Source organism: Vipera berus (assembly GCF_964194415.1).
Source record: "Vipera berus genome assembly, chromosome: 5".
NCBI lineage: Eukaryota > Metazoa > Chordata > Lepidosauria > Squamata > Viperidae > Vipera > Vipera berus.
Genome location: NC_138207.1, coordinates 42,452,456 through 42,464,894, shown reverse-complemented (window position 1 = coordinate 42,464,894; position 12,439 = coordinate 42,452,456). Strand labels below are relative to the sequence as shown.

General features: G+C 36.8%; 1 protein-coding gene across 4 annotated transcripts in view; it reads left to right on the top strand.

Moving 5' to 3' along the window:
* Nucleotides 1-9,718, top strand: part of STAG1 (STAG1 cohesin complex component) — a 190,416-nt gene extending 180,698 nt beyond the window's left edge. For all 4 annotated transcript variants that reach the window (XM_081328647.1, XM_081328649.1, XM_081328648.1 and 1 more), the window contains 4 exons: nucleotides 3,207-3,317; nucleotides 6,884-6,998; nucleotides 7,362-7,442; nucleotides 7,523-9,718. In XM_081328647.1, the coding sequence (XP_081184773.1) occupies nucleotides 3,207-3,317; nucleotides 6,884-6,998; nucleotides 7,362-7,442; nucleotides 7,523-7,546 (331 nt within the window). In that variant the 3' untranslated portion in view covers nucleotides 7,547-9,718. The remainder of the gene's footprint in view (nucleotides 1-3,206; nucleotides 3,318-6,883; nucleotides 6,999-7,361; nucleotides 7,443-7,522) is intronic.
* The last annotated feature ends 2,721 nt before the right edge of the window (nucleotides 9,719-12,439 follow it).

The following is a 12,439-nucleotide window of genomic DNA, read 5'->3' as shown; positions in this document are numbered from 1 at the left end:
GTCTATTCCACCTTTAATGATGGGAGGTGAGGTGTTACCCCCCGTTGATAGGGCTCGCAACTTGGGCATCCTCCTGGATTCGCGGCTTAGTTTTGAAGATCATATAGGAGCCGTGACCAGGGGGGCCTTTGCCCAGGTTCGCCTGGTGTGCCAGTTGCGACCCTATCTGGACCGAGATACCCTACGCACAGTCACTGATGCGCTCGTGACCTCCCGGTTGGACTACTGCAATGCTCTCTACATGGGGCTGCCCTTGAGGACCACTTGGAGGCTTCAGCTGGCGCAGAATGCAGCTGCACGAGTTGTGATGGGGGTTTCCCGATACTCCCATGTAACACCTCTGCTCCGCGAGCTACATTGGCTTCTGGTTGCCCTCCGGGTGAGATTCAAGGTGCTGGTGATGACCTATAAAGCCCTAAATGGCTTGGGTCCAGGATATTTGAGGGAACACCTGCTGCCAGCATCAAGCTCCCTTCGTCCTATGCGCTCCCACAGGGAGGGCCTTCTCAGGGTACCGCCGGCAAAAGATTGCCGGCGGGTAACACCCAGGGGGAGGGCGTTCTCTGTGAGTGCACCTGCCCTTTGGAACCAGCTGCCCGTAGAGCTTAGGACTGCCCCTGACCTTTGTTCATTCTGCCGGGACCTGAAGACCTGGCTTTTTGAGCTTTCCAGCCAGGACTGAGAATTTTAATTGTAATTTTATTTTAATTGGGTTTTAATTGGAGTTTAATAGGGTTTTATTTTATTCAAGGACTAAATTTAATTATTTTAATTGTTCTTAACTTTTGTAATTTGTATTGTTATTTTAAATTCCTTGTGAACCGTCCTGAGTCCTACGGGAGAAGGGCGGTATATAAGTCCAATAAACATAAACATAAGCATTATGAAAATCTTAATTCATCATTATCAGAACTAACATTTATTTATTTATTTATTTATTTTATTTATTAATGGGATTTATATCCCGCCCTATCTCCCGCAGGACTCAGGGCGGCTAACAACAAAACATATAATAAGTACAGAAATTAAGATAAAAATAAAATTAAAATCATCTGTGCAATAAATTAAAATTAAAAACTAAAAATAAATTAAAAATTGTAAATATAATTAATTAAAATGCCTGTCAGTCTAGGTCAGGGGTCAGCAACCTGAAACAGTGAAAGAGCCACTTGGAATTGGTTCCCTCACAAAAGGAAAAGCTGGGAGCCGCAAAAAATGTGTGCGCATGCGCATACATGCACGCATGCGCAGAACAGGGTTTGACTGGAGAGTGGAGCCAAGGTGAGATATGCACCTACCCTGCATATTTGAATTGATTGGTTGAACTTTTTTAGTCTCACTTTTTTTTTTGGACTGCACATGGCAGAGGACTAGGAGCCGCAGGAGTCGGCTGAAAGAGCCGCATGCGGCTTCGGAGCCGTGGGTTGCAGACCTGTGGTCTAGGTCAGCCTGGTGGAATAGGAGTGTTTTGAGGCCGCGGCGAAAGGATTGGAGATTTTGGGTCATCCGAAGCTCAGGGGGGAGCTGATTCCATAGGACTGGCGCTCCCACAGAGAAGGCCCTCCCCCTGGGGGTCACCAGCCGGCATTGCCTAGCTGACGGTACCCTGAGGAGGCCTTCTCTGTGTGAGCGTACTGGGCGATGGGAATTCGTTCCCAGCAGCAGATGGTCCTGCAAGTATCCCGGGCCTAAGCCATGTAGGGCTTTAAAGGTAAGTACCAGCACCTTAAATCTCACCCGTAGGGCAACCGGTAGCCAATGCAGCTCACGCAGGAGGGGTGCAATATGGGAGTATCAGGGTGCTCCCATCACTACCCGTGCAGCTGCACTCTGTACCAGCTGAAGCCTCCTGGTGGTCTTCAAGGGCAGCCCCATGTAGAGAGCATTACAGTAATCTATGCGGGAGGTAACGAGTGCGTGGGTGACTGTACGAGAATAGTGCTACTTTTCATGCACCAGTTAATAGCTTTTCTGTTTTTCTGCATCCTACAGTTAAGCATTTGGAGACCCAGTGCTTTTATAGAGCTCATTTTAGTACTTTTAGTGCCAGTTAGAAAGCCCCTCAATTTTGAGTCACACCTATTTATTTGGAAGACTGTGTTCCTGGGAGCTATAACTTCCAACAAACCAAGAGAGAACTTGCAACAGAAAGATTTGGTTTTCCCTATTTGACATTTCAGGGGACAAGATTACTCCTCCTCTTAACCCATCTTTCTCACCGATGATAATTTCTTAATTTCTTTTGAATGAGTTTATACTTCTGATACTCTTTCCTAATTCACTTATTATTTTGGAACAGGTCTTGCATACCCTAAATGTCTTTTAAAGATAGGGACCGGTTTATATTGTATGAGAGGCTTCACAAACACTGGTTTTCTTCCAAATATTCTCTAAGTGGGTAATCAGTGCAATTGTCTTATGTTGCCAGCTAGCATGTGCATTCTGATTTGAAAATATGCAGGGGTGTACTATTGGTATATGTCCATTTGGATTCTTAATCACATTACCTGCAGGAAATCTTTATAGCAGCAACCTGGATCATAGTAGGATGTTTGTTAAATGTTATCAATTGGATATACAATCTAAAAATAATACAATTATCCCTTGCTTTCTTGGTCACTTGTGAACTGCTGCCTTCAAACTCCCCCCCCCCGCCCCCCATTCATTTGATTTCTTATTTATGAAATCACCTTGGTGGTCAAAGACATGAGGAGTAAAGTCTTCATGTATATTGCATGGCAGCAGAAGTCCTGCCAAAACAGCTCTTTAAACTCTAGAATTTCCCAAAGAAGATATTGCACAGGTGCAAATTCTGTATATCTGTATATTCACAATGTATCTTTCAAAACACTATAAAGTAACCAATTCTAAGTTGACAAATTCAGGCTTGCTTAAGATTTAGTGGTGATAAAAATTAGCAGATTTCAGTATTTACTGAAATACATTACATTACTATATCCAGTCCTGTTATCTCATAGGAGCACTTACATGTGGTTCTCTTCCCTGCTTTCTCTCAAATAATTAAAACAATTAGTGATTCGTTTAGTTTAACAGATGTCAGCATTATTCAGTGAGTTACAAGAGTAAGAATTCAAGTATAAGATCCCTGATCCTACTCTGAAAGAACTGAATAGTTTTTCATTGAGAAGTAACATTAAAAATAATGTTAAATATTCATGTTATGATCTTCTAAATTCATTCTTAAGTCCTCAGATGCAAATATCTTGGTTGGGTCAGCAGAAATTAGAAGATTTAAATCGAAAGGATAGGACGGGAATGAACTACATGAAAGGAAGAAGTGGTGTGAGACATACAGTGTAAGTATTCAGTAGGAACCAGGAATACATTTAGGTGTCTAATTATTTTAATAATTAGTGGATAAAGGTTACTTTAATTTGTACTGTGTGTAACCACATATATTTTGAATTTTCTATAATGCTGTGATGCTGGAGCACTCTAGCCAAAATTATGAAATTTCTGCATTTTGTGGGGCAAAGTATTTGTCTACATTTGTCTACATATTTTTAAAATATAAAAATACAAAGTATTTATAATATAAAATATTTATTTAAAACAAAGTTTTAAAATATCAAATCAAGTCTTGAAATTGCACTGAAAATAGAATTTTTAAGTTAGGATGTGCATATAATGGGAAATGTGTTCTGAGTTCAGAACAAGACCCTGCCCCACTCTGTGTGTGTGTGTGTGTGTGTGTGTGTGTGTGTGTATCCCTTAAGTGTTTTGAATGTGAGAAAAGCGGGATTAATAATAAACCTTTATGGATTCAAGAATTTGAACAATTCTTTCATTAAAAATTTGTAGCTCAAATTTCAAATCTCATGAAGCTAAATAACTAATTTCTCTAGGAATTTAGATATTATATTTAAAGGGCAAGTGAGGAAAGTTGGGCTGTTTGTTGGTTTTTTATTTTTCACACAACTTTTTTGGTCCATTATTTCCTTCACAGTAAGAGGCCATTCTGGAAGAGAATAGAGTATCTACTTCTCTCCAGCATTGGGCACCTTGTTAATTCATTCTTCACAGTGCCAGCTAATGGCACTACTCTTGCCTCAAAAGGAGAAAGCAAAGTACTAAAATATTTCCATTGATTAGCAAATGCTGCCATTTATGTGGGGAATATAATTTTGATAATGTGCTTACCGTGCTTTTAGCTGGGCAATGCAGGAGGAGTAGGGAGCTTAAAAGTAAGCAGAAAAAGAAAGGCTCTGTTTAATGTATTTGTGTCTATATGTAACAATTTTACTGCCACTATAATACACTTTTGAAACTGCTTGAATGAATGAATGAATGTTTAATTTTAGCTAAGCAAGTAGGTTTTATTTGATAATGGGGATTTGTAGTTTTTTAGGGGTCAAAAAGGGGACTGATTTTAAAAACAAGAGGATGGGAGAGATGAGAGAATCCTTGTCTCTGTTTCACTAATTAAATTATTATCAAACTGAAATGAACATAAATGAACAAATAAAATGGGATTGAGGGTACAAGGCTTCCTCAGAGTCAGATAGGCCTTCCAGTAGGCAGCCAAGTTCTTTTAGCTAGTCACTACTACTATAAAGGTAAAGGTAAAGGTTCCCCCGCACATGCGTGCTAGTCGTTTCCGACTCTAGGGGCCGGTGCTCATCTCCGTTTCAAAGCCGAAGAGCCAGCGCTTGTCCGAGGACGTCTCCGTGGTCATGTGGCCGGCATGACTAGACGCCAAAGGCGCACGGAACGCTGTTACCTTCCCACCGTAGTGGTCCCTATTTTTCTACTTGCATTTTTACGTGCTTTCGAACTGCTAGGTTGGCAGAAGCTGGGACGAGTAACAGGCGCTCACTCTGTTACGCGGCACTCGGGATTCGACCCGCCAAACTGCCGACCTTCCGATCGACAAGCTCAGCGTCCTAACCCACTGAGCCACCGCGTCCCTATAGCCCACTACTACTATAGTCTAGTATAAAATCCAGTGGTTCCTCTCAGCAAATTCTTCTCCATAGCTGTTTCTCCAATAAGTCCTAACATCTTTTGCAAAGAATGGCTCCTTCTCTCCGTTATTGCTTGTTTCCAAAACTCTCCTCAGATCACTCCTATTGTTGTCATGTGATTAGTTCCTTCTGCTACACTTAACCCTGGCAGGATAATTTAAAAAATATTATCCCATTCACAAGAAACAATTTCTAATCTTAGCTACTAAAATGGAATGGAATATTCAAAACACTTATGTCTAGAATAACAATATTCCAGATTATGTGTGGAATAAAACATCTGGAATATATTTGTGTTTTTTAAAAAAACAAAAAGCAAATTCATTTTCAGATATACATAAAAATGTAAAATAAAAATAATTTATCATACATAAAAGAATTTTACACAATAAGAAAGTATATATAAAGAACAAAAAAAGCTGTAACCACAACTTTATCTCAAATTCATTTGATATTGTAAGTCTTTAAAATAAACTTTCAGTTTATTTAACAAAAATGCTAAAGCACACATCTCTAAAATCCATTCCTTTATATTTGGAATTACAGTATTTTCCAATCTCCTAAGGATATTTTTTTTGCTATTGTTTAGAGTATGAAAAAGTAATTTTTATTCTGAACATGTTAAAGTTCAAGTACTCGGTATATAATTCAGTACAATATACATGTCTTTAGAAACTAGTTTTCTCAATAATTCTGTCAACATACTGTATAACATTATTCAAAAAGGGTGTAAGGAACAACATGATCACAATAAAATTGAGTTACGATGACCTCAAATTTCTTGTAGTGCTAACACTGCATCATTAAACCATCCTTTAAGAATAATTCTAGATGTTTCCAATAGATACAAAAAACAATGTTTTGATGGATTAATTTCAGTTTTAAATAATAGAACATGAACTTAGCATTCTTAAAAACGTAAATCCACTGGTTGAAAAGAACCAGAATTTTCAGCTCTTCATTCCAAAATTCTTCTATATTGATTATAGATACTTTAAATTTCCTTTTAGCTTTTAACAGAAAAAAGTAGGTTTGGATTCTGATATTGAATAACATGACAGTTATTTTAGAAGCTGCTAAAGCAGGGGTGTTAAATTGGTGGCCCATGGGCCAGATGCATTACACACAGGCCACACCCACTCTGGCTCTGCAAAAAACATCACAATACATCACGATATGTGATTGAGTTTGACACCCATGTGCTAATGTATCAGGTCCATAAAACCTGTTTTAATCAGATTTATTTCATTTTTTTGTATTAATGGTAAAGAAAATTCTGTTTGCAGTTGCTGAAAATATTTAAAGTAATCATTAAACATGTGTTATGATCAAGCATGAGTCATCCAAAACCAGTTCTTCTTTTTGCAGAATAGTACATATTCTGAGTACATATGAGAATTTTTAAAAACAAGCATTTATTTTGTGCTCAAGGCTGTATATAATGTTCCCACCTATTCAACAATTGTGTGAAATGGATCTGCTTTCATATATAAGAGATGACTAGAACCTACAGTGTTCCAGTTTCTAGTCCAGAACCTTAACCACTAAATCAAAAATAGCTTATGGGGAGAGTGACCGTAACAAGCTTTCTAATATTGTTCTTCAGTCAATATCTACTCATATATTTAAAAGTATTCAGGAGTATTATGTTCAGGAGTTTCTCAGCAAAATAAATATGGCTGATGAGTGAGTTTTCTATTCTCCTTCTATACATCTTCCCACGCTTGATCTTTTTCAGGGAGTTAAAGACCTTCTATAGCAGATTTGAAAACCATCATAAAAGGAAGGAAAGAAGGGAATTTCCCTTTGCATAAGTAAATGAACACAGACTGGTATGTCAGACTTTATTATTCAACTTTATTACTGATATTTTTGTATTTCTCCTGTCTCCCAACAAGGCGGGGTCTCATGGAGGATGATGCTGAGCCTATCTTTGAAGATGTAATGATGTCTTCCCGAAATCAGCTAGAGGATATGAATGAAGAATTCGAAGATACCATGGTTATTGATTTGGTCAGTAATTTTATCATTACCATTTTTTATTTTTTGTTGTTGTTAAAAATGTTTCTACCAGTAAAACTAAACAACATTTAAGCATTTATAAACAGTAGTTCCTAGGTATCCTGCTATAAAGGAAAGTGGGTGAGAAATAATTGTTAAAATAATTATTTTTCAGTATGAGCCTGTCAACCAATATATAGATAGATATTTTTCATATTATTACTTCAGCCTTGGAATCTCTAAAGCTTATAATAAATCATGGTTTGAATTCTTGTAACTTCTTTCATCTTTTTTAGTTTAACACAATCTGTATAAAAGATTGGTACAAATATAATCCATATGCCTAAACTCAACTGATAAAGACTTTCTTTACAGCCTCCTTCAAGGAACCGAAGAGAACGAGCTGAATTGAGGCCAGATTTTTTTGATTCTGCAGCTATCATTGAAGATGATTCAGTAAGCTTTTGAACAATATTATTTATGATTTAATGAATAATTTTCTTCAGCCTAACTTTATTTTCCATTGTATTTTCTAGGGATTTGGAATGCCAATGTTCTAAAATCTGATGAAGACATTATACAAATTTGGAACTCTGTTCTTTAGAGCTCAAGGCCTATATACTGTGATAGCTAATATTAAAACCACATTTTGATGTGATTTGGTTTGATTTTTAACCAAATGATTAAAGTCATTTCCTTTTTGTAATGACAGAGAAGAGGAGCTTCTGAATGAAACAAATATTGGCCAATCAGTCAACTCAAAGGCTGACCTGCAAATCATTTATTTTCTCTGTCCTTGACAGTCCTAATACAGGTTTTTTTTTCTTGAATAGGGAGAAGCTTTTAAATTAAGACTATACAGTTCTACGTATGTTTTCAGAAAACATTGAATGAAAACAAAACTTTTTAACTTTATTTTTCTGCTGTACAACTTCAAAATGTTTTAACATTTGCCTTTTTATGTTTTAGAAGCTAGCCATTTTTATTAAATTTATGCCTGTCAGCCATTGACCAGCAGCGATGCTAATCAGCAAGCCATCCTGGTTGGAGAAGTGTTGTTAAACACACTGAATATGACTAGCAGTATGGTACACTTCTAGATCTTCTCTGACCATTGAGAGCAGAGCAGTCTTGCAACAGATGTTAGAAGTCAGATGTGTACATCTCTGCCAAAAAGTCAGATTCTGAAAAGGAAAAAAAAAACAGATTTTATACTTCTGAGAAGATTTATTTTTATTTATAATGGGGCATAAGAATAAGAGATGTCCATGAAGCCACTTTTCCAACAGATGCTGTGTAACATTCATTTTATATAGCACTAGGGGAACACACAAACAGCACATTTTCTATTGGTACTTGTTCTGTGCATTTTTAGCAACTTATACCAGCAAATAAAATATTCTCAGTAAAATAAACCAGTGGTTCTACAGTAATCTATTTGCTGTTTCTACTACCTATTTCACTCCCCATCAGACCTGAGGTACAAAAGCAGCAACTTTCTTATAAAGCATAAATCACAAAGGGAAAAAGGCGGGGGTGCGGGTGGGACATGAGCGGGACAGGACACTTACATTTTCAAAGCAATTTTAACTGTATCATAGAGAAGTGTTTATCTTTCCATGCCGTAAATATCCTTTTGTGCTATTTTTGTAAATTAATTTCGCCAATTAGATTTATTGTATGTGCTGCATAGAAATTGTGTTTAGATGGTGACGTTTTAAGCTTACAATGGAATACAGCTACAGTCTCAGTGTTAACTGTGCATTAATAAGAGTAATTACTACATGATCTTTACGCAGTTCAATCCAAAAAGTAATAAGCTGAATTATTGTTCTAAGAAATTTTCCATGGTGTTCAGTGATCTGGTCTTTTATTATGCTTAAATATTACAATTCTTCCTGGTAGCTGCTAGTGTAGTTAAAGGATTTTTTCTTCACTTGTTGTGAGCGTAGCTCCAGCTAATAAGAACATCTGTTAAAATTAGGCCAAATTAATAATCTCTTTTTTCCTCTTTTGGGGGGGAATTTGAATGTAAGAAACTCAGAAGCAGATCTTAACTCATATTTGATAAATCCACTATAGAAGTGCTTTTATATAACAACTGCAAAACAACTGTAGTATTCTCTCTTTAAAAGGTCCTTTAATGAATTTAAATTATATTTAATGCATAACTGTTGAAACTTAAAAATTTAACATCAAATAATGCTACTTTCATTTAGCATTAGAGACTTACCTCTAATATTTGTACTTGTCTCAAAATTATGATTACTAAAAACATTTGACCCTCTAATTCAGCCATTCCTTTAATGTAGCTGTTTAGAAATTTTAAAGTTGCTAAAGTCACTGGGCTGGTGCTTCAGGACAAAGTGCAAGTTCTCTTGAAAAAGTGGTAAAAATTTATTGCAAGTAGCCCTTCAGTTTGATGGACAGAATCATACTGTTGTTGGTTTGAACCCAACGTAGGCAAGTCTTGCGCCCCACCACCCTTCAGATGAAAAACTGAAATGTCATTGATCATTACAGAATTCTATAAAACAAAAGCTGTTTGCAAGCAAGTTACCTCCAATGGGTTTCCAGTTTAGTTTTCAAAAAGTAGGGTTTTTTTAAATGTGTCTCCTTGATTGGTTTTGCTAGTAATTCTGTAAATTGTACATTTACAACTGAGGGTTTTTTCCTTTTGTACAATTTAAAACTGATGCTTCACTTTTCCTTTAATAAACTCCTCAAAATCATATGTCCAGTAGAGTCCTTTCCACAAAAGCATTTCAAACTAGTGCTTTCTCTTCCGTTTGCCTTCCATTTTAAAAAATCTTATAGTGAAGCTTGAAAAGCTGGATTCATTGCACTTGTCATGATTACTTATGTTACTGCATGCCCAACATTTCTAGGAAAATATATTTTCTTTCTCAGTGAAAACAAAAAATGTTTATGGTCCCTCTGTATCACAGATGCGGAATTTGGGCATAGTATTGCTCTGGAACATTCTGTATTACAGTTTTCACAGGAAGTCTTCCAATATTAAAAGCCAGATCACATAGCAATATTGTAAGAAACCTTTTTTAGGTAATAGTTAAGTAGTCCATTGTTCTTCCAGAGTTTTCCATATTTATTCCATTTTTAAGTTATTTGGTTCAATTCTTTATTAATTTTGACTGATTGATTGACTACATTTTTATCCTGTCTTAACTTTTGACTATCCGCAGTTAGGTTATAATTATTTTTTTCCTCTAAAGGTATTGTGGCTTATTTATGGACTTTATGGCGCCCCAAACTGGATACAATGTTCTTGGAGCATTCTGATGCAGAGTATAGGAATGATTTTCATGCTCTTCATTATATTTTTGTTGATAGTGCCAGGAGTTGTATTTCCTTTTTTGAGGGACTAGGAGAATAGCAGGAGTAGCACCACAAGTTGGTTCATGTTCAGCTGGCAATTTTCCACTATCCGTAGATATTCTTCATGCAGATTCCTGCCAAGTATAATTCCTCCCAGCCCATATTTACACCTTGATTCAGCCAGCATTGTATTTATCCAATCCCTTTTTTGTAGAGCAAATGGCCTCTATGCCATTAAAAAAGTACCAGTTTCAACAGTCAATTGATTTCATTTTAGAATTCTTTTTTTAAAAAAAAAAAATTCTATAAATAATTGTGTGTATAATTGAACAAAAGTTACTGCTCAGTGGAGCTTTTCTGTAATGCTAATGCTACATCTTTCAAATCTCCAGGCAATGCTTTGCTCAATTTTTTACCTTCAAAAGTGGTAATTTTAACACCTATACATTTATATGATGTGAATTATGTATCTTTAGAAATGGCTTACCCTATATCATGGCATAAAGACAAGATTATCTCACAGTCACATTCTTACTTTTGTATCCTAGTTTGTATTAACATAGCCTACCATAGTTTCTGGTTTCCATGTTAGCCAAGATAGGACTATTATGCGTATCATAATAGGCATTATTGTGGACTTGGTTACCATGTTTGTCATTAGATTGTTACTGTTATTACTGTTACATTGTCTTATCAACATAATTCCCAGTATCACCCGTGTTCATGCCTACTCCACTAGAGCAACAGCTATGTTGACTGCATTCATCAGTGGTATCCCCTATCCTGATACTGCAAGATTTATGCCATTTTGTAAACTAAAACCAACTAGATGTTCAAACTAAATGCAGAGTTTAGGAATGCTGCCTTATTGTTCATGATATCTTAATTGAACTTCTTATCTTCCTCTATTTGCTCTCCCATATTTGTGATGCAGATAAATCATGATGAAAATAATAAATTGCTTACCTGTAGTACATCCATATTGAACCATCAACTTTCCAGCTCTAAATTTCGTTTCCTAGGACCACAGTGATAGTCCAAGAATTGAGACGTCAGTGTGATCTAGCTTTTGAGGAAATTCTGGCAAAATTTTTGCAGCATTAGTTTGCGTACACACAAACCATCATTTAGTACAGTATGAATTCATATAGTAGTTCAGTAACTAGTTACAAACAAGCAATTTCTTGTTCTGTTCATTGGTTACCCTTTTGAAAAATAAGATTCCCTATTCTTCACATGTTGAAATAAATAGCATTCCAATGCCTATGTGAAAGTGAAATCAAGTAAAGTTGTGATCTGAAGTGTGTCTAAACTCCACATTTCAAGAGCTGGTAGTAAATGAGAGATTGTTTTCACTGGAGGAGCAAACCTCTGGTATTTATGATGTAACATTCACCTATTTTTACAAAAGGGTTCCAGTATTCTGTAATTACTGTTTACTTCTTGCCCAGTGTCTAAAGATCTGAGATTCTACTGCTGTAGCATAGGAATTTTGCCAAAATTGCGAATTCTATGAATTTACAGAAGGGACGCGGTGGCTCAGTGGGTTAGGACGCTGAACTTGTCGATCGGAAGGTCGGCAGTTTGGCGGGTCGAATCCCGAGTGCCGCGTAGCAGAGTGAGCGCCTGTTACTCGTCCCAGCTTCTGCCAACCTAGCAGTTCGAAAGCACATAAAAATGCAAGTAGACAAATAGGGACCACTATGGTGGGAAGGTAACAGCGTTCTGTGTGCCTTTGGCATCTAGTCATGCCGGCCACATGACCACGGAGACGTCCTCGGACAAGCGCTGGCTCTTCGGCTTTGAAACGGAGATGAGCACCGCCCCCTAGAGTCGGAAACGACTAGCACGCATGTGCGGGGGAACCTTTACCTTTACCTATGAATTTACAGAAAAAATGCTTGAATGGTAAGTACATCGTACTGGTTGGAAATTCTAGTTTTGTTCATATCTGGAGGATTACCAGGTTGGAAAAGTTATTGTTGAGTAAATATTCATTGTCACTGCCAACTGTTAATTTAGAAACTTAACAAATGACAAGAGTTTGTTTATATTTTTGTCTCCAAGAGAAATAAGAAACTTAACTAGATTCTCTCCTTCATATGATATGTTCAAAT